General features: G+C 46.6%; 3 protein-coding genes across 6 annotated transcripts in view; all 3 read left to right on the top strand.

Annotated features, from left to right (window-relative positions):
• Positions 1-5,075: 5,075 nt before the first annotated feature.
• Positions 5,076-26,910, top strand: part of LOC147645189 (uncharacterized) — a 110,270-nt gene continuing 88,435 nt past the window's right edge. Inside the window, exon 1 of one of the 2 annotated variants that reach the window (XM_086874956.1) lies at positions 5,076-5,163. The gene's annotated coding sequence lies outside the window, so the exon portion shown is untranslated. The remainder of the gene's footprint in view (positions 5,164-26,910) is intronic. The other variant, XM_086874949.1, reaches the window with a different exon arrangement.
• Positions 18,818-19,703, top strand: LOC147645192 (uncharacterized). Its single transcript, XM_086874912.1, has 2 exons — positions 18,818-19,120; positions 19,232-19,703. Exons 1-2 carry the CDS (start codon positions 18,944-18,946, stop codon positions 19,511-19,513), a joined length of 459 nt encoding a protein of 152 aa, XP_086731038.1. The 5' UTR covers positions 18,818-18,943; the 3' UTR covers positions 19,514-19,703.
• Positions 20,570-25,529, top strand: LOC147645191 (serine/threonine-protein kinase pim-1-like). Of its 3 annotated transcripts, none has more exons than XM_086874959.1 (7): positions 20,570-23,083; positions 23,233-23,453; positions 23,551-23,652; positions 23,745-23,795; positions 24,105-24,471; positions 24,867-25,043; positions 25,342-25,529. In XM_086874959.1, exons 4-7 carry the CDS (start codon positions 23,772-23,774, stop codon positions 25,443-25,445), a joined length of 672 nt encoding a protein of 223 aa, XP_086731085.1. In that variant the 5' UTR covers positions 20,570-23,083; positions 23,233-23,453; positions 23,551-23,652; positions 23,745-23,771; the 3' UTR covers positions 25,446-25,529. The 3 variants fall into 3 exon arrangements, with proteins under 3 accessions (XP_086731085.1, XP_086731086.1, XP_086731084.1); XM_086874960.1 differs by having other exon boundaries at positions 23,738-23,795; XM_086874958.1 differs by lacking the exon at positions 23,551-23,652 and having other exon boundaries at positions 23,738-23,795.

Here is a 26,910-nt window from a genome sequence, read left to right as displayed (position 1 = left end):
TTTCCTCGCTGCAAGAGTATGTAGAGAATGTGAAGGAAGATAAGAGCAGAGCTGCAGCAGCAGCAGGGTGGGCATCTCACCCCCCTGCTCCCTCTCTAAGAAGAAGCACCCAGATAATACCCAGTTTGTTAAAAAGTTATAATTTATTGGGTTTTCAAAATGTTTTTATATGCCATTGTTTTGTGTTTTAAGTAATTATGAGTTCATGCAATTGCAGATTTTAGGATTTCACTAGAGAAGTTATCGTGATTCTTTGAACGTTAAAAAAAAAAAAAAAAAAAAAAAAAAAAAAAAAAAAAAGAGAGAGAAAAAGTGTTTAACAGAAGTTGCCTTGCAATAATTGGTTTTAGAACCCAAGGTTTAAACATGGTATGATTTACAGCTTCTAGGAAAACCTTCCAATTAATGATATCTACAGAAGAGATTTGTGGTTTAGAAAATAATTAGTTAAGAGAACTTTACTGTACAAGACAAAGTTAAGTTAAAGTATATATTATCTATTTGCTTGTTTTTTCCACAATTTTAATAAGGTAATTTTAATGTGAGTCCTTTTGTTATATAAAGCACATATAACTGCATATACACCAATTTGGATTTTGGGTTTTAGTTTAAGAATTGGACTTGATGTTTCTGAAAAAATATAAATGTAGTACTTTTGAAAAGTGCTACAAAGCTGGATGGCAACTCACCAAATCCTGTGTTGTTGTGGTTTTTCTCTAGAAAAACTGCACTTTCAAATCCTAACCAATTTAAGCATATACTAGGCAAATTCCTGTTATGAATAAGTATTTTTAGTAACATTTGCAGTTATTGTGAGTTATTCTCAAAGCTAGATGACATAGAATTGTGATGTATTTGTTACATTCTTATAATCTTTATAGTGAATTCATGTTACTGTTATATTGTGTTTTAAAAGTATATATCAAACTTTTAGTTGCTTTTTTGTACTAACAGAATAATATTAAGTTATGGTTTTATTTAATATAGATTAAGTGTTAATAGAATTAAGGATAGTTAAGTTTTATAATGTTTAGGCTTGAATGTTTTTAAGTTAAGTTTTCTAACTTAGATATTCTTTTAAGGTTAAGTTTGTTATTTCCTTTTATCATATATAATTATTGTTAGGTTTAAATATTGTTTAATTTAAATTGTTTTGTGTTTTATTGGAGACACTTGTTTAAACTGAAAAGTATAGTTATTTTCCTAGAGATATGAAGACAGTGACAACTGAAACAGCAGTGATGGAACACTGGTGAACACCTGCTTGTGGATAGAAGGGAATGCAGTCTGTGACACCCTTGACTTCATCGGGAGTTCTATTGGTTGTTGCAATCTCTGCGGTTTTGTTTGTTATAGCTTTCTTATTTTTCAGTGTTTCCAGAATTTTAAGAAGATGTCTCATTGCTGAGGATCAGCTGCCATAGGAGAGGCTTCAGATTAAACCAACTGCTGCATGGTTTAATTGGTCTGGTACCTGAGGCTTCTGATCATTTGATTTGTACAAATGTATTTTAACAGTTTGCTGTGCTGTAAGCATCTCATAGCTGCTACTATTGAGAACCTTGTTCTAGAAATATGTTAAGAGGCATCTTTCCAGTTTAAAGCCTAAGGCCCTGGCCAAGCCTTGACTTTACCTGGAGGGAACGTTTGCCATCAGATCCAGATGTTTTCTGTCCCAAATCAGTATTTGAGTCACTTTTTGACTCAGCAATTTGACCCTGTTGATATGACAGCTGGATCAGTTTTGAAGTGGGCTTGGAGAATCATTTCCGGAGGTGATTACCCAATCCTTCACTGATTGTTTTGTTTCTGTTTGTTTGCTAACTATGGGATGCTGGTGCAGTGTTTTAGTAATTAATAGTAGTTTTATATTACATATGTTATTAATAATGTTTATGATTTAATTGATTTTTAACCGGTATAAGTTCTTATTAATTGTGTATATGGTTTTGTGTTGCTGTTGATGTTTATAACAGAAGTACATCTCATTTTATTTTTTTTTAAGAAAACGGGGGAAATGGATGCCCTAAAAACATTTGATTAGTGTAATTCATTAACTTCAAGAAGAGAAGTGCCTATGTTTTGTTGGCAGGTTCAAAAAGGTCACCTGTCCATCTGACCAGACTGTCTGTCTCTGAACACATGAGATCCAGTGAAGAGAGAAGTCATCACACGGCCTTGGTACTCCAGACATGGATCAGAAGTGGACCTGTCAGGACACAGTTGTGTCTGAACACTACACAGACAGTTGCCAACAGAACTTTTATGTCGTTACTATGATGTTATGTCTCTACCAATTTTTCAGGTATCCTTTGTTTTAAGATTTAGAAGGATCTGAAGAACAACTTGAACATCAAAACCCTCAGTCACCCATCAGCCGCCAGCTGACATCACGGGAGCAGTGAACGTTCCAGGACTGAATCGTGTTAGAGAAATTCTGTAGAAGATCCAAGAAGTGTAGAGACTCCATTTAACTGTATATAAAGCAAATTGTAGTTGTGTGTTTACCCTTTCAGCAAATTGCTTTCACGCTTAGACTACATATATACCAAAGCATGTGTGTTAAAAGTAGTTCTATAATAGGTTAAGATAAAGAGTTTATCCTGTGTAGTAATTGTTGTTAGGATAAAGTATAAGTATTCCCCCTTCAAGAGCTAGTGTAAGCATCTTTGAAAGTTCATTTAACGATTGGAGTTTTAGCTGTAAGTTTGCAAATATGGTGTCATTTGCATGGAACAAACTGCTTATGGTAATTGTGTTGTGTATAGTCCTGACCAACTGTCTGCTAACTAACATCCAAAAGAGGCAGAACATGTGGGTCACTCTGGCACATTGAACTGGCCAAAGGTCAATGTGTCTGAGCCTAGCCACACCTGGAGATCCTTTCGCACCTGTCTCATAGGAGTCCCTGAATGGGATCCTCCAGCATTTAAAGATTTAATTAGTAATGAGACTCGACTGAATTGATTGGCAATGTTGCAAGAGTGCAATTGCACTGTTGGCTTCACATTGAGACAACCTGAAGCCTGTTGGCAAGCAAAAAATTACCAAAGTTCTCAATGTTACAACCCTCAGAAGAATTAGATTTGTTAAGTTCCACCAATACCTCAGGTGGATGGATAATGTTTGAACCCCTGACAAAAAGTCATTCTAACAAAGTAATGTAGCCCTGAGCTGCGGTCAACCCTATAGCTGATCTCGTTACTACCACTGAAAGTAAAGCCTTTGTTTGTGGTGCAATCTCACAGGACAATTACCAAAGCGATTACCTAGTTCCATCTTCCTAATCTGTGGGGATAGGGCATGGAATAGGATTCCTGCTAGTCCACATAGAAGACCCTGTTATCTTGGGAAACTTAACTTTGTTCCACCCAAGCTTACATCAGTTGTTGAATATAGCTAGCAAAATGAAGAACATCAAACAGTCAAAGCAAAGCCTGAATGAATTAAAGTTTAGCCACCCTAAAAAGGCTCGCTTGTTGGACTAAGGAAGGATTGAACTTAACATCCACAATGTTAAGTGAGCTTTCAGCCGATGTGAGTAGTGTATGTCATGCAGTATTATGAAATCGAGCTGCAATGGACCTTCTGCTCTTGGCACAGGGACGTGGTTGTGGGGAGTTTGAAGGCATGTGCTGCTTGGATCTTACTGATCATTCAGCTTCCATCCATAAGCAACTGCAACAGCTACAGGATGAGTTACATGCCCTGGAGGAAGATAGTGACCCCACTGGAAGCTGGTTCGCCAGCTGGGGCATCACCGAATGGTTGAGGTCTCTTGTGCTAGAAGGGGGACGGACTTTACTTATAGTGTTAATTGGGATGACAGCCTAAGTTGTGTGTTATCTTATCCAAAGCCTGGTTTGTGCAAAAAGAGAAAGGGGGAATTGTTGCTATATTTTATATATTAGTAAAGGCCTGTATGCACAAACCAGCCTTTGAAATAAGTCGTGATATTAAGGGCTAAAATCCTTGAAACTTGCCTGCAGAAGAGAGAGTAAAGCAAAACAATATCCTTGTGTACAAGGATAAGAATGTAAACCTGTGTGCGTTAGCCAATAGTAACTTGCTCTGCCCGCAAACCCTGTAGACCCTATAAAAGGTGTGTTAATAATAGAAATAAACGGCATTCACAATTACTTCTGTGAAGACTGGTGAACAGCTCGGGGGTCTTTCAACACAGCACAGCCAAAATGATCCAGCAAGTGGTTGCTGCAGTTTGCACTCTGGACTCTGGGGCTTCTTATGGGTATTTTTTAACCCACTGGGCCCCTAAGTCGAGGATTTCCCCAGGTGCACCTTTGGGATTGCTGTGGGCTTTCTGTTCTTCCTTTGGAACAGAGGTGATTTTGAAAGAAAATTGCTATTAAGATGCCATTTATTTGGGAAAGCTCCTGCTAACAACTTCTTAAAAAGGGGGTTGTTTGTAGCCAGCAGGGTGTGCACAGCATTTGGAATGTAGCCTGGGGGGGTTCTGTTCCCCAAGAGGAGAGTCTGTGGCAGTGGACCCTGGCACTCCCTCCATTTGCTGGTCCAGCCAAAAACTGGACACAGCCTTGTATTTTGTGCTGTTCTTTTGCTTGCTTTGATCCAAAAGGACTGTGACTCCAGGAGGGAAGTTGTGAAAGGAAAATGCTCTCTCTTGGCATTGACGACTTGTGTGGGATTTTCCAGCAGAGGCAGCTTTTTCTTCTAACAGCATCTGGTTCAGGTGAAGGTCACCTCACACATGGACACTGGGAAGCTCCTTCTTCAGAGAGCAGGAAAGGACCCTTTGGTGTTCAGAGATCCCAGTTGTTCCCTTTCAACCCCAATATGAGCCCAGTAAGCTCCAGTATGATCCTTGTCACATGGCAGCACTCCCAGGATGGTCCCAGTTGCCTCTGACTAGATCAACCCAGTCACCCCCAGTATGGGGGATGATGTGCATGGTATGTTCCCAGTCACTCTCAGATACTCCCAGTATGGGTCCAGTCACTCCCAGTATGATTCAAAATTGGATTGCTGGGAGGCTTCATGGAATCCTGGAGACCATTGTGACACTCTAGGGCCCCCTGGAACCATGGTGACACCAAGTTGGCTGGGAGTGTTGATGTGCTGCAGGGTAGGAGGGCTCTGCACAGGGAGCTGGGCAGGCTGAATCCAGGGCCCAAACCCAACAAGGTGAGGTTTAACAAGTCCAAGTTCCAGGTCCTGCACTTTGGCCCCAGTGAGCCCTGCAGTGCTACAGTCTGGGGACAGAGTGGCTGGAGAGTTGCCAGGCAGAAAGGGACCTGGGGCACTGTCCTGGTTTAGGGCAAATTTGGGAGAAAACCTCCAATGCCCCCCCCCCCCCCCCAGGAAGCAAACCCACGTGGCCCTTTTCTCCCACCCTCCAACCAGTTCGGGAAGAGATTTCTCTGAGAGAAGTGGAAAAAACCTGTTTATTTCACAGGCACAGCACTACCCAGCACAAAAATGAATGATATCAAAGTACAAAACCTCTCGCCGTTCGGAAGAGATGACAAACTTCAGAGGGTCTCTTTCCTGGGGGTGTTGGCTCTGTTATCAGTCCCTCTGGCGCTGGAAAATGCCGCTGCCCAGGCTGGGCTCCCGGTAGTGCACAGGTGCAAGCTCCCAGTGCTCCCCTGAGTCCCCAGTCCAGAGCAGGTTCGATTCGTTTCAGAAAAAGGAAAAGAAAACAGTCCAGGAAGACCTCTCTGCTTTGGCTAGTTGGAAAGCCAAGGCGATTTGTGTCTTGTTGTCTGTCTGTGCTGTAGTCAAAACTCCCGATGCGGGGGGAGCAAATACAGTCTGATAACAGACTTGGTGCTTCTTTTCCACTCACTTTTACTCTTAGATGGAATTTTAAGAATACAAAACCGGTGTCTGGGCTAGGTGGACGAATGGGGATACAATTTAACGTCATAATCAACCCAGGACAGGCACTGATGGACAGCAGGCTGGGCATGAGCCAGCAGTGTGCCCAGGTGGCCAAGAAGGCCAATGGTTCCTGGCCTGGATCAGGAACGGTTTGGCCAGCAGGAGCAGGGCAGGGATTCCTCCCCTCTACTCTGCACTGGTTGGGCAGCACCTCAAGTGCTGTGTCCAGTTCTGGGCCCCCAGTTTAGGAAGGCCATGGATGGGCTGGAGCATGTCCAGAGAAGGGCAACAAGGCTGGTGAGGGGTCTGGAGCACAAGTCCTGTAAGTGATAGTAAAAGGTCTCAAAATCTTAGAAAATTCAGGGACTTAGAAAGGCAGTTAGGTTTGGAAAGGTCTTGTAAAAGTAGGCCCTGGGAAATGTTAGGCCTTGTGCTTGCTAAAGATCATGTGAACCTGCACCTGTGTAATCAGAAGATGATCATGATACAATTGTTAGATATGATTTGATATAATTATTGTTTAAAGAACATTAGGAACAATGTTAGGGGGCTGAGGGGGATCACAGAGAAATCCATGCTTGGGTAAAACCAATGCATACAATAGAACAATGTCAGTTTAATAATTAATATGTAAGTTGTATAACGATAGAGTATAAAACATGTTCAGCTCAAAACCAAGATGGGTCAGATTTGGGTATGTGTACCCCTGAGCTCGTCAATAAACCCAGAGTTCTTCAATAAAGCACCTGCATATAATCATTTGTGATTATGTGTTCCTGAACGCTAAACATTTCATCAAATTTTACTGGAATTTTGTGAGATATTTGTGGGATTTTGTGGAATTTTTGTGGAATTTTGCGGGATATTTGGGACATTTTGTGGGATGTTTCTGGAATTTGGTAGGGTTTTGAGAAGATTTAGGGTTTTTTTTTAATTTTTCAGCAATTTCATGGGATTTTGCTGGAATTTAATGGGGTTTTGAGAAAATTTAAATTATTTTAAGGGATTTTTCTTGAATTTTGTGAGATTATCTTGAATTTTGAGGAATTTTTATTGAATTTTGTGTCATTTTGAGAAAATTTAAAGAATTTTGTGGGATGCTTCTGGAATTTTGTGGGATTTTTTTGGAATATTGTGGAATTTTGTGTGATTTTTAGGATTTTTTGTGAAGACTTGAAGAATTTTGAGGTATTTTTCTTAGATTGTGTGGAAATTCATTACGATTTTGTGGGATGTTTTGTGAAATTTTGTGGAATTTTGAGTAAATTACTTGGGCATTTCAAGAATTTTGTGCCATTTTGAGTAAATTTAAATAATTTTGTGGGATTTTTCTGGAATTTTGTAGGATTATTTTGGAATGTGGAATTTTCTGGGATTTTGTAGGATTTTTTGCGTAGACTTGAGTAATTTTGAAAGAATTTTTCTTAGATTGAGTGGAAATTTGTGGAGATTTTGTGGAATGTTTCTGGAATTTGGTGGGGTTTTGAGAAGATTTCGGGAATTTTGTGGGATTATTTCATACTTTTGTGTTGATACAATTTATACATATTAAAGGCCTGTCTGCACAAACCAGTCTTTGAAATAAGTTGTGATATTAAAGGCTAAAGTCCTTGAAACGTTCCTGCAGATGAGAGAGTAAAGCAAAACAATATCCTTGTGTACAGGAGAAAAAATGTAAACCTGTGTGTATTAGCCAATGGTAATTTGCTTAGCCAGCGGACCCTGTAGAACCCTATAAAAGGTGTGCTAAAGATAGAAATAAACGGCGTTCACATTTATTTCTGTGAAGGTTGGTGAATAAACTGGCGGTCTTTCAATATTTGGCGCTTCAAACATGGACCTCCTGCAGGCAGGGGGGCTTTGAAGCTGGTGGAGCAGATCTGGGCTCGGGAAGCCGCAGGCGGATCGGTACCGGATAGGCAACCTGAGCACGGTGAGACGCGGTGCGGTTGGACGTGGAAATTCAGGTTGCTGGGGGAGAACAAGGTCCAGGGCATAGTAGAGGGGTCGCGACCTTCCCCTCCATCGTTTGCCGCTAGCATGGATGTGGAATTTGCAGCGGCGAAAAAACTGCTCATTAGCTTTCTCGTTAAACGAGGCGGAGCAGCCCGGGAAAAAGACCTGGATATGCTCATTATATGGGCTAATTGTCATGGGCATTTGGCAGTGCCCCCACTGCTCTTTGCAGTGAATGAACCGACTGATATATCGGTTCTGATCTGGGAAACGGCAATCACGGAAAAGAGCAAGGGCACTCTGTCTCTCGGTCGAACTTGGCAGATTGTAATTAATACCTTAAAAAACAGAAAAGCGAGATATGCTGAGGCTGTGAGCCCCGTAATTCTACCTGCGTCACAGCGGCAGATCCCTTTACCTCCCACTGCTGGGCAAGCACTCCTATCTATGCTGTCCGTGGAAAGAGGGAGGAAGAGTTAGGGAGAAGAAAATACTGAGAAAGAAATTCCACAGCGAACGCTGAAACAATGAACAGAATCTGTTCAGTTACGGCAGGATGTGATACATCCGGAACTATTTGCTTTACTTTTGGAGTCGCTTTTAACACTACCATCTTATTTAAGTTCCAACTTTGCTACCCTGGAAGAAAAGAAGCCAAATTTAGACTGGTTTCCACCCGAACCAGGGGGGCATGGGGAAGCACTGAGGTGTGAGCAGAGAACAAAGGCACCCTGGGGGCAGAAGCAGCGCAAGAAAAGTTCCAAGGCCACGCTGATGAGCTGCAATGATCGCTGTTCTCAGCACCTGGCCGTGAGAGACTTTTTGTGTAACATCGCCTGCTTTTGTAAAAATCCTGCCCTTTTTTCCTCTATCTGCGAACAGCGAGAGAGAAATTGAGAGAAAAAACTGCATTTGTTAAAGTTAACTTTGTGAGGTTTTTTTTTTCTTTCTCTCCATTTTTCCTCTCTGTGAGAGTATGTGGAGGATGTGAAGGAAGATAAGAGCAGAGCTGCAGCAGCAGCAGCAGGGCGGGCAGTCCACCCCCAGCTCCCTCTCTAAGAAAAAGCACCAGGATAATACCCAGTTTGTTACAAAGTCATGATTTATTGGGTTTTCCAAATGTTTTTATATACCCTTTTAGAGTTAATTTTGTGTTTCAAGTAATTATGAGTTGATGCAGTTGCAGTTTTTAGAGTTTTACCAGAGAAATTATTGTGATTCTTTGAAGGTTAAAAAAAAAAAAGAAAAGGGTGTTTAACGTGAATATTAACAGAAGTTGCCTTGCAATAATTGGTTTTAGAACCTAAGGTTAAAATATGGTGTGATTTACAGCTTCTAAGAAAACCTTCCAATTAATGTTATCTACAGAAGAGATTTGTGGTTTAAAAAATAGTTAGTTAAGAGAACTTTACTGTACAAGACAAAGTTAAGTTAGAGTATATATTATCTATCTGCTTGTTTGTTCCACAATTTTAATAAGGTAATTTCAATGTGAGTTCTTTTGGTATATAAAACACATATAACTGCATATATACCAATTTGGATTTTGGATTTTAGTTTAAGAATTGAACTTGATGCTTCTGAAAAATGCTACAAAAGCTGAATGGCAACTTGCTAAATCCTATGTTGTTGTGGTTTTTTCTCTAGAAAAATTGCACTTTAAAATCCTAACCAATTTAAGCATATACTAGGAAAATTCCTATTATGAATAAGTATTTTTAGTAACATTTGCAGTTATTGTGAGTTATTCTCAAAGCTAGATGACATAGAATTGTGATGTATTTGTTACATTTTTATGATCTTTATAGTGAATCCACGTTATTGTTATATGGTGTTTAAAAGGTATATGTAATAAAGAATTGGATGAATAAAAATTCGAAAGAAAAGGTTTAAATAAAGTATATGTAATTGTAAATTATGAAAATATGGAATGAGAAATCCTCCTCCAGGTCGAGGCAGGATTTCTCTTCCAAAGCAACAGATTGCAGCCAAGCACCCAGATAACAATCGCAAGCAGGAACATCAGCCCCGAAAGAATAGACAGGACACGGGCCATCGAACAAACAAAGGAACAGGCCCGGACGAGATATCGCTGAGCCCAAGCATCTCCGCCCTGACCACCTGTGCTGGAGAAATGGAGAAACTAGACAAAGGAAGAGGAGCCAGCCGAGATAGCCATCGGCTCCAGGATGGGTGCCACCACTCCACCCTAATGGCCCGGACCAAAATGATATCAAAAAGACATCCTGGACCTCTTTACATATGAGGAGCCTCTGCCCAACGTCTATTGACCCTATTCTCCGGTGCCAGGAAATCTATTCTTCGAACAATTAAGAACCTCTTAGCAAAGGGTGCCTGCTTGGAATTTGGCCTCGGGACACAAACTTCCTATAAAAACCCAGGCCAAAGGACTCTCAGGCGTGGATTTGGGAGCATCTATACCTTGCGTATAGACCCTGTCCACCCAGCGCTGCGCTGCTTATTTTATTGTGGTTTTTTCTCTTTGTTCGAATTTATTATTGTTTGATAATAAATTTTCTCTTTTATATAACCCGAAATTGCCTTTGCATTTATAACAGTATATATCAAACTTTTAGCTGCCTTTTGTAGTAACAGAATAAGATTAAGTTATGTTTTTATTTAATATCGATTAAGTGTTAATAGAATTAAGAAGTCACGTTTTATTATGTTTAGGCTTGAATGTTTTTAAGTTTTATAACTTAGATATTCCTTTAAGGTCAAGTTTTTTCATTTCTGTTTGTTATAATGTTATAAATGCAAAGGCAATTTCGGGTTATATAAAAGAGAAAATTTATTATCAAACAATAATAAATTCGAACAAAGAGAAAAAACCACAATAAAATAAGCAGCGCAGCGCTGGGTGGACAGGGTCTATACGCAAGGTATAGATGCTCCCAAATCCACACCTGAGAGTCCCTTGGCCTGGGTTTTTATAGGAAGTTTGTGTCCCGAGGCCAAATTCCAAGCAGGCACCCTTTGCTAAGAGGTTCTTGATTGTTTGAAGAATAGATTTCCTGGCACCGGAGAATAGGGTCAATAGACGTTGGGCAGAGGCTCCTCATATGTAAAGAGGTCCAGGATGTCTTTTTGATATCATTTTGGTCCGGGCCATTAGGGTGGAGTGGTGGGACCCATCCTGGAGCTGATGGCTATCTCGGCTGTCTCCTCTTCCTTTGTCTAGTTTTTCCATTTCTCCAACACAGGTGGGCAGGGCGGAGGTGCTTAGGCTCGGCGATATCTCGTCCGGGCCCGTTCCTTTGTTTGTTCGATGGCCCGTGTCCTGCCCATTCTTTCTGGGCTGATGTGCCTGCTTGTGATTGTTATCTGGGTACTTGGCTGCAATCTGTTGCCTCTCGGAGGAGAATCACGACCAGATCCAGAGAAGGATTTATTCCCATTACATGTTGTATTTTTTATGACATCACAATCACATATATATTTTATTATACCCTTTACAAATTTTTACTCATAGATTAATTTATTACATATAATTAATTTTATTAGGTTTAAATATTGTTTAATTTAAATTGGTTTATGTTTTATTGGAGACACTTGTTTAAACTGCAAAGTATAGATATTTTCCTAGAGAAATGAAGATAGCTACAACTGAAACAGCTGTGACAGAACACTGATGAACACCTGCTTGTGGATAGAAGTGAATGCGCTCTGTGACACCCTTGACTTCATTGGGAGTTCTATTGGTTGTTGCAATCTCTGCAGTTTTGGTTTGTTATAGCTCTCTTATTTTTCAGTGTTTCCAGAATTTTAAGAAGATGTACCATTGCTGAGGATCAGCTGCCATGGGAAAGGCTTCAGATTAAACCAACTGCTGCATGGTTTAATTGGTCTGGTACCTAAGGCTTCTGATCATTTGCTTTGTACAAATGCATTTTAACAGTTTGCTGTGCTGTAAGCATCTCATAGCTGCTACTACTGAGAACCTTGTTCTAGAAATGAGTTAAGAGGCATCTTTCCAGTTTAAAGCCAGGCCCTGGCCAAGCCTTGACTTTACCTGGAGAGAATGTTTGCCAACAGATCCAGATGTTTTCTGTACCAAGTCAGTATTTGAGTCACTTTTTGACTCAGCAATTTGACCCTATTAATATGACAGCTGGATCAATTTTGAAGTGGTCTTGGAGAATCATTTCCGGAGGTGATTATCCAATCCTTCACTGATTTTTTTGTTGTTTCTGTTTGTTTGCAGACTATAAGATGCTGGTGCAGTGTTTTAGTAGTTAATAGTTTTATATTACATATGTTATTAATAATTTAATTTAATGGATTTTTAACTGCTATAAGTTCTTATTCATTGTGTATATGGTTTTGTGTTAATGTTGATGTGTATAACAGAAGTACATCTCTTTTTTTTTAAAAAAAAAAAACGGGGGAAATTGATACCTTTGAAGCATTTGTATGAACGTAATTCATTAACTTCAAGGGGAGAAGTGTCTGTGTTTGTTGGCAGGTTCAAAAAGGTCACCTGTTCATCTGACCAGACTGTGTGCCTCTGAACATGAGATCCAGTGAACAGAGAAGTCACCACACAGCCTTGGTACTCCAGATATGGATCAGAAGTGGAGCTGTCAGGACACAGTTGTGACTGAACACTACACAGACAGCTGCCAACAGAAATTTTATGTTGTTATTATGATGTTGTGTCTCTACCAATTTTTTCAGTTATCTTCTGTTTTAAGATTTAGAAGGATGTGAAGAACAACTTGAACATCAAAGCCCTCAGTCACGGCTCAGCTGCCAGCTGACATCATGGGAGCAGTGAACGTTTCAAGACTGAATCGTGTTAAATCATAGTGTTTCTGAGAGAAATTCTGTAGAAGATCTAAGAAAAGTGTAGAAACTCCATCTAACTCTATATAAAGCAAATTGTAGTTGTGTGTTTGTCCTTTCAACAAATTGCTTTCACGCTTAGACTACATATAAACCAGAGCATGTGTGTTAAAAGTAGTTAAATAATAGTTTAAGATAAAGACTAGTCTGTGTAGTAGTTGTTATGTTAGTCTAAAGTATAAGCATTCCCCCCTGCTTCAAGAGGTAGTGTAAGCATCTTTGCAAGTTCATTTAACGTTAAAGTTTTAGCTGTGAGTTTGCAAGTATGGTGTCATTTACATGGAACAAACTGCTTATGGTAATTGTGCTGTGTATAGTCCTGACCAACTGTCTGCTAACATCCAAAAGCGACAGAACATATGGGTCACTCTGGCACACTGGGCTGGCCAGGGGTCGATGTGTCTGGGCCTGGCCACGCCTGGGGATCCTTTTCGCACCTGTCTCAAAGGAGTCCCTGAACGGGATCCTCCAGCATTTAAAGGTTTAATTAGTAATGAGACTCGACTGAATCGATTGGCAATGTTGCAAGAGTGCAGTCGCACTGTTGGCTTCACATCAAGACAACTTGAAGCCTGTTGGCAAGCAAAAATTACCAAAGTTCTCAATGTTACAACCCTCAGAAGAATTAGATTTGTTAAGTTCCACCAATACCTCGGGTGGATGGATAATGTTTGAACTCCCGACAAAAAGTCATTCTAACAAAGTAATGCGGCACTGAGCTGCAGTCAACCCTATAGCTGATCTTGTTACTCACACTGAAAGTAAAGCCTTTTCTTTGCGGTGCAATCTCACAGGACAATTACCAAAGCAATTACCTAGTTCCATATTCCTAATCTGTGGAGATAGAGCATGAAATTAGATTCCTGCTAGTCCACATAGAAGACCCTATTATCTTGGGAAACTTAACTTTGTTCCATCCAAGCCTACACCAATTGCTGAATGTAGCTAGCAAAATGAAAAACATCAAACAGTCAAAGTGAAGCCTGAATGAATTAAGGCCTAGCAACTCTAAAAAGGCTTGCTTGCTAGACTAAGGAAGAATTGAACTTAACATCCACAATGTTAAGTGAGATTTCAGCCAATGTGAATAGTGTACATCATGCAGTATTATAAAATCGAGCTGCAATTGACCTTTTGCTCTTAGAACAAGGACATGGTTGTGATGAATTTGAAGGCCTGTGCTGTCTGGATCTTACTGATCATTCAGCTTCCATCCATAAGCAACTACAACAGCTACAGGATGGGTTACATGCCCTGAAAGAAGATAGTGACCCCATTAGAAGTTAGTTAGCCAGCTGGGGCATCACTGGATGGTTGAGGTCTCTTGTGCTAGAAGGGGGACAGACTTTACTTATAATGTTAATCGGGATGTTATCTTATCCAAAGCCTGGCTTGTGCAAAAAGAGAAAGGGGGAATTGTTGCTATATTTTATATATTAGTAAAGGCCTGTATGCACAAACCAGCCTTTGAAATAAGTCATAATATTAAAGGCTAAAGTCCTTGGAACCTTAATGCAGAAGAGAGAGTAAAGCAAAACAATATCCTTGTGTGTAGGAGAAAAAATGTCAACTGTGTGTGTTAGCCAATAGTAGCTTGCTCTGCCCGCAGACCCTGTAGAACCCTATAAAGGGTGTGCTAAAGATAGAAATAAACGGCGTTCACGATTACTTCTGTAAAGACTGGTGAATAGCTGGCAGTCTCTTAATACTAGGGTATGTTTCCATAGCAACCATCACCACCGTTCAGTTGCTATGGTCAGTTTTCATGGAAACCATCACACCACCCTGTTGTCATAGTCTGTTTCCATGGAAGCCATCAACACCCTTATGTTGCTATGGTCTGTTGCCATGGCAGCCAGCACAGCCTCTGTTGTTATGGTGTGTTGCCATGGAAACCAGCACAGAATCCCCTGTTGCTATGGTCTATTTCCATGGCAACCATCACAGCCCACTGTTGCTATGTCCTGTTTCCATGGCAACCATCACCTACCGTTCTGTTGCTATGGTCTGTTTCCATGGCAACCACCACAGCCCCCTGATGCTATGGTTTTTTCCCATGGCAATCACCACAGACCCCCGTTCTGCTATTGTCTGTTTCCATGGCAACCATCACATTCCCGTTGTCATGATCTGTTTCCATGGCCACAATCACCACCCTTCTTTTGCCATGGCCTGTTTCCATGGTAACCATCACAGACCCCTGATGCTATGGTCTGTTGCCATGGCAACCATCACTACTCTTCCATTGCTATGGTCTGTTTCCATGGCAAACATCACAACCCGTAAAGCTACCGTCTCTTTCCATGGAAAGCATCACCACCATTTTTTTGTGGAATTTTTGTAGGATCTTGCAGAGCTTTCTGGAAATTTGTGGAAATTTTGGTGAATTTTGTGGAAAATTTTTGGAATTTTGTGGGATTCATCTGGAATTTTGTAGAAATTTGAGAAAATTTAAATAATATTGTCAGATTTTTGAGGAATTTTGTGGGATTTTGAGAACGATTGGGGAATCTTGAGGGATTTTTAAGGAATTTTGTGAGATGTTTCTGGAATTTCATAAGATTGTGAAAAAATTTAAATAATTTTGAAGGTTTTAATGGAATTTTGTGGAATTTTTTGGGAATTTTGTGGAGATTTTGGGGGATTTTGTGGGATTTTTTTTGATTTTTAAAAGATTAGGGGTATTTTTTGAGATTATTTTGTGGGATTTTGTGGAGATTTATGGAATTTTGTGGAAAATTTTTTGGAATTTTGTGGGATTCATCTAGAATTTTATAGGAATTTCAGAAACTTTAAATAATTTTGTGGGAATTTGAAGAGATTTAAATAATTTAGTGAGATTTTTGTGAAATTTTGTGGGATTTTTGTGGGATTTTGAAGACATTTTGGGAATTTTGAAAAATTTTGTGGAATTTTTCTGGAATTTTGTGGGATTTTGAGGAGATTTAAATAATTTTGTGGATTTTTTGTGGGATTTTGTGGGATTTTGAGGAGATTTTGTGGGGGCCGTGGAACCCCCGGATTCAGAGATCCTGGCCCTCCCTTGGAGGCAAGGCACTTTCACTAAGAGAGAGCAAAGTATCAGTCCAGCAATCTTTCAGTTAGTTATGTTAAACTGTTACACTCCATTGGTGTTCTCCCCTGCCATCCCACCCCGATACCTGTATCCCAGTTTTCTCCCAGTCCCTCTCCTCCCCTATAAATACCCCAGTTTTTCCCCTGTTCCAGAGAGCTGCTGTCACTGGCTCCCTTCGCCGAGGGCCCGGCTGTAATAAAGGCCAGTTCTCTGCGGAACGCCACACAGCGCTCTGCTCTCTCCCTCCGTGTCGCCTGCACGCTGCCGCTGAGCTGAGCTGAGCTGAAATCACTCGCCGGGCAGAGGACGTGTCTGTGCCCCGGGCAGTCCAACCACGGAGCTCTTTTCCGGGAGTTGCGGCACCCCTGCCACCTCCACCGCCGCGACAACCTATGAGAAAGCACAGTTGGGTTCTGCTCAGGCCATTTCAAACTACCTGGGGTGTTTGGGACTTGCCCTTGCAAAGGCAGCATCTCAGGAAAAGCCCAAGTTTCTCTTCATGGACTCCCAGGATGTGTTGGCTTGGAAGGGACCTTAAAGCTCCTCTTGTTCCAACTCTCAGCACACTCAGGACACCTTCCCCTAGACCAGCTTGCTCCAAGCCCCATCCAACCTGGCCTTGAACCCTTCCATGGGTCAGACAATCACAGCTTCTCTGCAACCTGGTCTATTCCTCCCACATCTAAAATCATACCAAACTTAGCAGCCTCAGAGATCGATTTCTATCAAATAGCTACATTTTTCTAGGAAAGAAATATGGCAAAACTTGTTTGCATCTGACTTTGCAAAATCAACACGAGCTCTTCAGAAAGGGCTGCCGCCCAACCACTTTTCTTATTTTTGCCCATTTGGTGGAACATTTGCATTCTGTTGTTGTTTGGAGCAGTATTTTAATGTATCTGGCTGAGGCTGCTTCAAATAGTCCAGCGAGATACCAGGGTGTGAGGGGTGGAAACCTGAGCTCTTACACATCCAGTACTTCTGTTGTTGGAAGTCTTCAATCCCACCTCTCTGCTGGGATGAAATAGGTGCTACTCATCCAATTTCTGAAGTATCGTGCATCAAGCTGACACAATTTGAAGACTTCAAAATAAAAAAGCCAATTGAAACAAACCTCTGCTCCTTTTCATTTTCTCTGTTCCACAGTTTAGGACAGAAGACAGGAGAGAAAGATTGTTTTGGGAACAATGTTTTCAGGACTCTAAAAAGAATATCAAAACCGCTCTGCCACACTCTCAGCTCTTGCAGTGCCAAAAAGCACTGGCTGTCTTTGCTCACAGAATCACAGTTGTGGTGGCATTTCTACCACACCACAGGACAGCGATGTTTTTCCTTTTCTCCTGGAAATACCTACAGCACTTCTGGGTAGCAAGGCAAACATGAGCCGCTTTTAGTGGCCCTTGAAATTGGACATGTGAAATGAGGTACACAAAGCCAAAGGCCAGCTGAACCTGGCATCTCTGAATGGGTCTTCACATTCTTCCCAGGAAGATGAATGGCAATCACTATTTTGGCAGGGAAACTGCATCAGCTGGCAATTTGCTGTAGAAAATGTGCTTTCTACTCCTCTCACAGCCAAAACTCCTACCCATTTCTTGGAAGTCCTTCTTAGATTAGGACCATGTTCAACTGAGTGGCAGTGAAGCCAAATGGCAATGCCGCAATCAACTGTCCTGTACACAATCTCCTCCATCCACGTGGAAGGTTACTCACGGGCACACAGGAGGAAGGAAGAAACCCAAATGCATCATTGGACATAAAGTCAGACGTGTTGAGGGATGAAGAAATCTTGCAGAGATATGGAAAGCTGCCCTGAAAACCCAGTTCAGGAAGTGCCTGAGCTGTTTTGTGCTTCTAGGCCTGAAGATGCTCAGGATCTTTCCCAGATGCTCAACAGGCAGTAGGATTGTGCCTGAATCTGGCTCTGGAAATGCCAGTGCCTCAACTGAGAGCTGTGGCAATGATTTCCATTGCATGGAGAGGGGCCACAGTCCTGCAAGAGTCTTTCAGCAGAGCAAACAGCAGCCTGGAGGGTGGGCAGTGCTGGATCTGTACCACTGCATGTTCATCCTTCACCACAATGCAGAGCTGCCCCCAAAGCTGCCATGGATCACTTTTTCTATTTCTCCTGTTGCATATATTTTGGAGAAGTTGTTCCAGGTGGCTTTGGATGGTGATCCTGTAGGAAGCAGCCATTCGCCTGCTGTGATATCCTCACAACTAATCCTAACTTCTCATAGCCTTTGGTTTTTTTTGGGTTTTTATTGATTTGCTTGGTTGGTTTCTTTGGGTTTGTTTGTTTGTGTTTCTGTCTCTTTTGGTTTGAGGTTTTTTGCTTTTTTATAAATGACTGGTGAAGTTGGCACAGCCAAACTCCAGAAGTTGTAAACCAGGCTTGACTTTCCAGAAATTGCTTTTGGCTGGCTTTAGCTGCATTCTCCAGCATCAGGATCAGCAGTAGATATTTGCAGGTTTTGCTCTGCATCATCAGCTTGCCCAGATGTTTTTCAGTGTTTCACCAATGGAGAAGACAATGGATATTTTGACAATCCTCCTTTCAAACAACAAAACTTGGGGCAGCACAACAGAAAAGAAGAAAAGAAAATATTCCCCAGTTAGAACAGAGCCAGAGTCCCACCATTTTCCCTTCCACTTTTCTATATTTTCTACATTTAGAGGCAAACCTTCCATCTCCAAAAGCTTCCATCTCTCACTTCCTGATGCCGTTTGCTACCCTTTAGCCTTGACCCCCACGCATCGGACTGCTGTCCATGTGGGGCTGGGGATGCTCAGCCTGGAAAGAGAAGGGGCTGGGGAGGCCTCCCTGCAGCTCTAGGAAAGATGGGCACAGAGAGGAGAAGGCTTTCAACTGCAGGAGTGAGATTGAAGTCGGATCTAATGAAGCTGCTCTTTTCCACTCAGGCTGCTGGGGCACTGGCCCAGGCTGTGCACAGAGGCTGGGGATGCTTCATCCTTGGCAACATCCAAGGCCAGCTGGGAGCAGGGCTCTGAGCAACAGATTCTGGGGGAAGATTGCTCCGCTTGGAACAAGAGTCCCTTCCAAGCCCAGCCACCCAGGGATTCCATCATTCTAGCATCCCCCTTGTCCACTTCAGCCTGGGCCTGGGCTCCTGGCAGTGATGTCACAGTGCACGCTCCAGCTAGAACTTCCAGCATCCAACAATGGCCACAACACAACCCTTGGCTCCTTGTGTCAGCACGCTCTTCTCCCTGTTCCAAGGCTACCCCTGTCACCTTGCTTGTCACCTGCTCCCAGATACCCCAGCAGTCCCCAAAGCTCCCCAGTGCCTGGATTTTGCTCTCCATCCCTGCACGATGTCTGCATTTGTTCCAAAGAAGGTATGGTACTATTCCATGGATTAGGACACCCCACAACTGCCTGGGTGGGCTGGAGCTGTGTGGGATAGTGTGGGAAAGGGACCCCACTCTGAGATTTTGCTACCTCTGCAGGCTGGCACAGACAGAGAGGAGGAGATGGAGCTGGATGCACTGATCAATACAGAAGAGAAAATGGAAGTGGACAGAGAGGAGACTCGAGAGGAAGAGATGGAGGTAGATGTGAAAGAGATTGAGGAAGAGATGGAGGTGGATACAGAGATTGATAGAGAAGAAGACATGGAAGTGGAGAGAGAGGAGACCGGAGAGGAAGAAATGGAGGTGGAAATGGAAGAACATGTTGAGGAGATGGATGTGGATGTAAAAGATGAGGAGGACGACATGGTCTTGGGATGAAGACCGATGCCAGCAGCAGAAAAGGCAGGTGCTCCCCACGAGCAGAGTGGGTCCCCTGCTGCCAGCCTGGGGCTGGGCTGGGCACTCCCTGCTCAGGGACACGCTAGCCCATGCACTGGATTCTGCTGGCCATCCCTGGCCTGGCCTGGGCTTGCTTTGGGCCACACAAGCCCTGTTCCCGTGCCTGAGCCACAGCCCCCAGCCCCAGCCAGGCTCACTTCTGGCAGCAGAGTCCCACTGTGCCAGTGTCCCAGCCTGGCAGCACATGGAACACCCCTCCATGCCTGACTGCACTGACCGTGCTACTTGTTTTTCTTCCAGGACTGAGGCACATCCTGGATAGAGATGCACCCATCTGTATATACGTTTTACAGTTGTTGTCTTCACAAGAGAGGTTTTAGAGTTTGCTTAAGTTTTCTGTAAATACGTTTCATATTGTTTTGTTAGATGTGTTCTTAGGTAAATAGATTCTATACTTTGTTGTTGTTGTTGTTACAAATATTCTGACAATGTAAATATGTTGTGTAGTTCATTCTTGTTCCTTTTCTTCTACAAATAAACATTCTTTGTTTTTCACACCCCAGTTCTCTTTGCATTTGCTTTGGGCACATTTGCAAAGTTGTGCTTTCCACTCGCTCCAGGTTCCCAGGGCTGGATGTCCCGGAGGGAGCTGGCACAGCCAGCCCAGGAGTGGGCTCCCTGTGCACAGGGGGTCCCACTGACAGAGCTCACCCTCTCCTTGCAGTTTCTCTGGACACACTTGGGAGCTGGAGGGTTTGGGGCTGGGCTATGCAGGCTGCAGTGTGTGGAGCTTTCCCCAGCCACCGTTCGGGGTGTGTGTCTCCCTTTTCCCCAGCAATTTCCTTCCGTCTTCTCCTTCCCGACGTTTCCCCTCAGCAGGGCTGAGCCTTTTGCCGCCCTTTTTCCCCTCAGCGCTGGCCCCGCCCCCCCGCTCAGGCCTCGCCCCCTCGGCTCGGAGCGGCTCCCCGCCCTCCGCTCCCTAATGAACGCCGTTCCTTCCTCCCTCATTAAAACCTCGCTAATTAATGCCCTGGCGGGCAGGAGCAGGGCTTTGCAGGAGCTCTGTGGGACAGCCTGGCTGCGTGGAGCAGGGCAGAGATGCCCGCTCTAGGCCCTCCCCTTTCAGGGTAGGGATCCAGGGCACCGTGAGCTCCCCCGGAAAAATGCTCCGTCCCGGCCCACAGCTACACGAAAGGGAGAGGAGGAAAGCAGGGTGCCAGAGACACAGCAGCCCTCAAGAGTTCCCCAGCTGTGTGTTCTGCCCCCGCCCCATCTCTTCCAGCTCCATGCCGTGTTGACAGGAGCTTGGAAAGAGCAGGAAAACAGAAACCAGGTCCACAGTGAATTCCTGGAAGAAAAAATCCATCGATGGCCAGGAGGCTGCTGTGGCTCCTTCCTGAAAATCGGGGCTGTTGGGAACATGGCACAGGGTGTCCCAGGACTTAGAGCTGGACCCTGAACCCTCCTGGATCTCCTTGGCACCCGTCCCAGGCAAAGACTGTCCTGGATATCCTCCTGGATCTGCCCCAGGAAGGTCCCCGCTCCCTGGGGCAGGACAGGACGGGTAGAGGACAAGGAATGAAGGTCAGGAGAAGAATACAGAGATGCTTCTTCTTGTCACTGTAGCAAGAAATTTGGTTCAGTGAAAGCTCAGCTGGAGATGAAGGTGGCCAAAAATGTGAGGCAGAATAAAAATTGACTTGTTAAATACATTAATAAAAAACAATTGTAGAAATTACATCATCCCCTTCCAGGATGTGGATGGTCACTTGACAAACAGGGACACAGACACCGTACAGGTTTTCTAATGCATTCTTTGCATCTCTCTTTGCATCTCATCCATCCTTTCCCAGTAGAAACCATGCATTATACCAAGGGACACTGCAAAGTCCTTGAAATGGCAAACCCTGCTCAGCAGAAACCAAACCACCCCTGACTGAACCACAGCATCCCCATCTTGAATCCAAACGCAGCATGTGCCAGCTATTGGGAAGAGAGGAACCCTATGGCAGTCAAAACCAGAGCAGTGGGACAAGAATGAGCACTCTTTGGAATATCCTGATTGATTTAGAACAGAGGCTCTGCAGAAGTTGGTGAGCTACTAAGAAAGAAGTCTTGCAGTCCTCGCCAGCCATTTCAGGAGAGCTCCCCAGAGACAGAAGAACTTCACCTCCCTTTGTCTCTGGGGGATCTTCTCCAGCACAGAGTAGTGGTTGTTTGAAGTTGGTGCCACTGCAGTGTCCTGGGAGCTGGGGCTTGACACAGGTGGCAGCAGCACTCTTCCTGATGTGCTGCCACTTGCTCCAGGGAAGGATTCATTGCAAGGGACTGAGCTCCGGTTCTTATTTCCAGGCTTTTTGCAGCCATGTTCATCTTCAGGGATGAGCTGGTTTGTGTGATCCCTGAATTGGGTGGGGCCGTGATGTCACAAAGGGGCTGAGCGCTGGGGTGATGCAGGGCCATGATGTCACACAGCTGTGCTGGCCACAGCACTGTGACATCACTGCGCCAGCCCTATATAAACCGGGCCAGCCCCCGCAGCTGCCAGTGCAGTCACCATGGGACGTGCCGTAGCCATGTGTGACGGTGGCGTCCTGATGCCTGCACTTGTCCTGCTGCTGGCCACTGTGGCTGTCTGGTGGGCCAGTGGCTACTGGCAACCATGGAGGTGGCAGATGAGGAAGCACCCCAGGGTTAGGCCCAGAGGCCCATGGAGGAACCGAGCAGCCCCTGCAGCTCCCAGGTTCTCCAGGCCTCGGACAACCTCTTGCCAGTGGCCAGGTGCTTCCGCAAGCCCTCTGGAGAGCTCCTGCAGCTGCGGTCCCTGCATGGCAGTGGCCCAAGAGCTGCAGGAAGTGATGATCTGGCACTGGGCACACAATGAGACATCTGTGCTGCTCTACTTTGGGATGTGGCAGGTGTTGTGGAAAGCACTGGAGAAGCTGATGAAGCAAGGCCACCTGCCCTGCTGTGGCTTGCCCAGCTTCTCCAGAAGCTGCCATCCCTTCAGGAGGCTGCTCCCAGCAAGATTCACCATCCCTGGGAGAGCCTCAGCCCTTACAAGGATGACACAGCAGAGAAGACCCACCACCCATACAAGAAGCTCAGGCTGTCAGAGAATGTCCATGGTGCCAGGAGCCTCCGCTATCTCTGACAGCCTCCATCCCTCAGAGAGGCTCAGCCAGACCTGTCAGCCTGCAGAAGGTGCAGAGCCCAGGGACAGATTTCCCAGCACCCTTGGACCCTTGGACCTCAGCAGCACGGGCGCTACCCAGACCACTGACATGGCCAGGGAAAGCCCACAGGTCCAAGTGAGAGCCCAGCCTGATCCAGGGGAGGCATCTCAGGAGCAGGTGGAGGAGCAGCAAGTGTCCTGGAGCTAGCATTTGCTGGACCATAGCTCCCAGGACACGGTACTGGACGTCACAGCTGGTAACAGCCTGTGCCTGGTGGAGGAGACAATTCCTGAGGGACCAGAGAGTTTCCTCCATCTCCAGGAAGCTGCTCCCATACAGCCACCGACTACCAGCAAGGCTTCCATACCAGCAGGTGAGACCTGAGGAGTTGTTTGACGCTCCCATGGGGCTCTTGAGGGGCATTCCCAGGCCAGGCCACGGCTTCTGAGGGCAGCCTGGTCGCTGGCTGTTTGCAGAAGGCACTGATGCCAGGGCCTCAAACAACCCCTCTCTGCTTTGCAGCTGCTCCTGGGACCCCCCTGTGCGAAGCCTCGGGCTGTAGCCCCGGCCGTCCACAGGAGCAGAGTCCAGCCCAGGACGCTGGGGACAGCGACGGTGCCGCCCTGCCCCCCTCCACTCGGGCTCCTGCAGCTGCCTCTGCACCTGCCCTGGCCCAGCTCTGCCGCTCGCCAGCCCGACGGCTGCAAGGCGGTGGCCACTGCCCGGCACACAGCAGGAAGCAGGTGAGAGCAAGGGGTCCAGCGCTGGCTGGGGCCGCTGCACTGTCGGGCACTCGGGGGGTTCCTGGGCACAAGGCTGATGGCTCGGTCTTGGGCACAGGGCATGAGAAGGAGCTGTGGGAGCTGTACCAGCTGGGCCCACAGCTGGGGAGCAGTGGCTTAGGCTGTTTTCTCAGGGACCCGCCTCTCGGACAGGAGCCCGGTAAGTGGCCAGGATGGCCGGGCATGGCAGGAGGGCCGGGGGCAGCGCGGGGCAAGGCTTGAGCTCAGCCCCCCTCTCTCCACAGCTTGCAGGTGGCCATCAAGTGCGTGGCCCAGGACATGGTCCTGCAGTGGGACGAGCTGGTGAGTGAGTGGGGCCAGCAGGACAGAACGGGCTGTGGCAAGCAGGGATAAGGCCGGGGCCAAGGGTGGGACATGGCCGCAGGCAGCGGGTGTGGGCTCAGCGTGCGAGGCCCAGCACGGCGGGCCCGGGGATGCCAAACAGCAGTGGTGGGTCCAGGCAGGGGCCACCTCCCAATCAGCCCCCGGGCGGGAGGAATGCCAAGCAGCAGGGAGGCTGCCCAAAGCAGAACTGGGGCATCCCGGGCAGGGGCATTGCAGCCACAGGGCAGCATCAGGCCCTGTGATGGAGGCATAGTCTCATCCTCACAGCCCAACGGCACCTGTGTTCCTCTGGAGATCGTGCTGATGGAGAAGGTGGGCTCTGGCTGCCACAGAATCATCCAGCTCCTCGACTGGTTCGAGCTGCCTGACAGCTTCATGCTGGTTCTGGAGCGTCCGGAGCAATCTCGGGATCTCTTGCACGTCCTGCTGGAGCAAGAGTTCCTGAGCGAGGAGGCGGCGCGCTGGCTTTTCTGGCAGGTGCTGGAGGCCGTATGGCACTGCACCGCCTGCGGCATCCTGCACTGGGACATCAAGCCAGAGAACCTCCTTGTGAACCCGGAGACTGGCGACCTGAAGCTCATCGACTTCGGTTGTGGCACCTTCCTCCAGGAGCGGGCCTACACAGAGTTTGCCAGTGAGTCCAGAGTGCGGGCCCTGCTCCCAGTGCTAGGCACTGCACAGCCCCATTCCCTCCTGGGCCGCGGGGTGCGGCATTCAGCCGGCTGCCCTGTGGCATGGGGCAGGTACTGTGCCTCAGGAGCTGGCTACCGGCCCTGCCAACAGCAAGGGGCTGCAAAAGCCAGGCCCCGGCTCCTCAGCTTGGCAAGCCCGCAAGGCCTTGGGCTGCTCTGCTGGCCTTGTCAGCCTTGCAGAATGGTTTCTTGGCTTTGGCCCATTGTCAGGGGGAGGCAGGCAGGCCTTGGGGGGAAGTTGTGGCCATGGCTGCAGCCCCTGACTCTGGCAGGAGACTGGTGCCAGGCTCTGGAAGGCAGCAGCCTGCGCCTGAGCAATGCCGCCCGTCTCCCCTAGGAACACGCACGTACTGCCCGCCCCAGTGGATCGGCCTTCACTGCTACCACGGTGATGGGGCGACCATCTGGTCCCTGGGCGTGCTGCTGTTTGAGATGGTGTGCGGTTGCTTGCCCTTCAAGAACGAGCGTGACATCGTGTTGGGGCAGCTCTTCTTCCCGCAGGAGGTCTCTCCAGGTTGGTACGCAGCCTGAAGCAGGCAGGCTTTGGCAGGTGGCACCGCGCAGCCCAGCCCGGCCCTCCCGCAGCTGCGCGGGATGTCCATGTGCCCTCAAGGGCCGGCTGCAGCAGGTGGCCCGTGGCAGGCTGGGTGTGGCACACTTGGCTGAAGGAGGGGACGCTTGTCCTGCCGTGCCGCTCTCCCGCCAAGGGCAGCTCCGAGCACATGCAGCGTGGCCCGGCTTCTGCAGGTGTCGGGAGCAGCTGGGCAGGAGCCTTCTGCAAGTGAGCGCCGCTTTCTGCCTTCTCTCCCCAGAGTGCCAACATCTGATCCGCTGCTGTTTGTCCAAGCACCCCATGGATCGGCCAGTGCTGGAGCAGATCTTCTACCACCCTTGGGTGTTGGGCAGCCATTTCTGATGCCTTGCCGCAGCCTCTGCAGGACCCAGTTCCCGTGTCCCACGCAGGACTGAGGGCCCAGGAAATAAAACAACCCGAAACCCAGTGCAGGCTGGCAAGTCTGGTCCTTGTTAGCAACTTCAGCTAAGGGAACCTCTTGGCAAAAGGGGTAATCAGAGCGTTCCCTTCAGCCTTTGTCAAGCTTTTGATGCCTTTCCTCCAGGTTGTCCCTCATAATCAGAGGGGGGTGGAGCCTGCACCAGTCCCCCCAAATCAGTGGGAGGCAGAGACTACTCCCAGCCCCCTCAGAACTGGAGGAGGATGGAGATGATCCCTGGGCCCATAGCACTAAAGGGAGATAAATACCCGGCCCCCGCAAAATAAGAGATGGATGGAGCCCACAGCGGCCCCCGAGTGCGAGTGGGAAGGGGAGACTGCCAGCCCCCCTAAAGAGGCAGGGAATTTTGCCTGTGCCAGCCCCGCAAATTGCAAGGGGACAGAGAACAGCCCTGGCCTGGCAAAGGGCAAAGAGCGGCCGGGGGCTGCCAGGATGGTGACTGGCACCCCCCAAATCAGAGTGGGACAAAGATCCCGTGCAGGCTTCCCAGGAGGAGAAAGAGGGCAGCAAATATCCCCTGTCCTCCTAAGTCAAAGGGGCACAGACACAATGCCCACCCACCCTCCCCCATAGCGGAGGGGGACAGACACAAAAGGCCCCACAAAAAGAGTGTGGGCAACCAAGAGCACTGCCGGCCCCACAAAGGTAAGGAGGATGGAGAAACTCCCCATCTGTCTTTGTTTTGGAAGACAGGTGTCTGCTAGGGAGGGCAGGGGCCTCCCCTGGAATGAAAATGTAGACCCCCTCCCATTGAATCATTATAACTTTGAACTCAAGGGGCTCTCAGACAGAGATCTGGGGATAGGAATAACAGTTCTTTACTAGTGTGTATAACGAGGCAAACAAACAACAATAACTACAGTTTTGACAACAAAACAGAACCAGGGACCCCAGGACAGCCTTCTTGGCCGGGATGGGAAAGGATGGAGGAGAGGCTTTGCTTCACAAACCCCCTCGGGTTGGCAGTCAGTCCTGGTGCTCCTGCAGGGCTCTGAGGAACACTCAGCTGGAACAGCAGGGATGAGCTGAGATCCTGGGCCAGTGGCTGAGATGGATCAGCAGCTCTGCGGCGGTGCCTGGCACTGCCACACGTCCCGGCAGGACAGGGGGTGTGAGGCCACCAACAAAGAGGGAAGAAGGAGAAGCAGCAGCTTCGTCTGGGTGATGGTGAAATTCCCTTCTCTCTGCAGCAACAGCTCCCAGCAAAGTGTCCTTCTCTGAAGCTGAAGAAGCCGCCAAACTGTGCCCACCTTCCCCTTTTCCTGCCCCCTTCCCTCCTGGGCCCAGCTGAACTCTTTGTGTTTCTCAAGTACCACCCGCAGTCAGGTTTTCCCCACAACTAATGGGTAAAATTCCACAGTTGAGCCA

This window comes from Cyanistes caeruleus, unplaced genomic scaffold (genome assembly GCF_971803275.1).
Source record: "Cyanistes caeruleus unplaced genomic scaffold, bCyaCae1.hap1.1 HAP1_SUPER_29, whole genome shotgun sequence".
NCBI classification, from domain to species: domain Eukaryota; kingdom Metazoa; phylum Chordata; class Aves; order Passeriformes; family Paridae; genus Cyanistes; species Cyanistes caeruleus.
The sequence above is the reverse complement of the archived record's forward strand: the minus strand, read 5'-3'. Positions and strand labels throughout refer to the sequence as shown.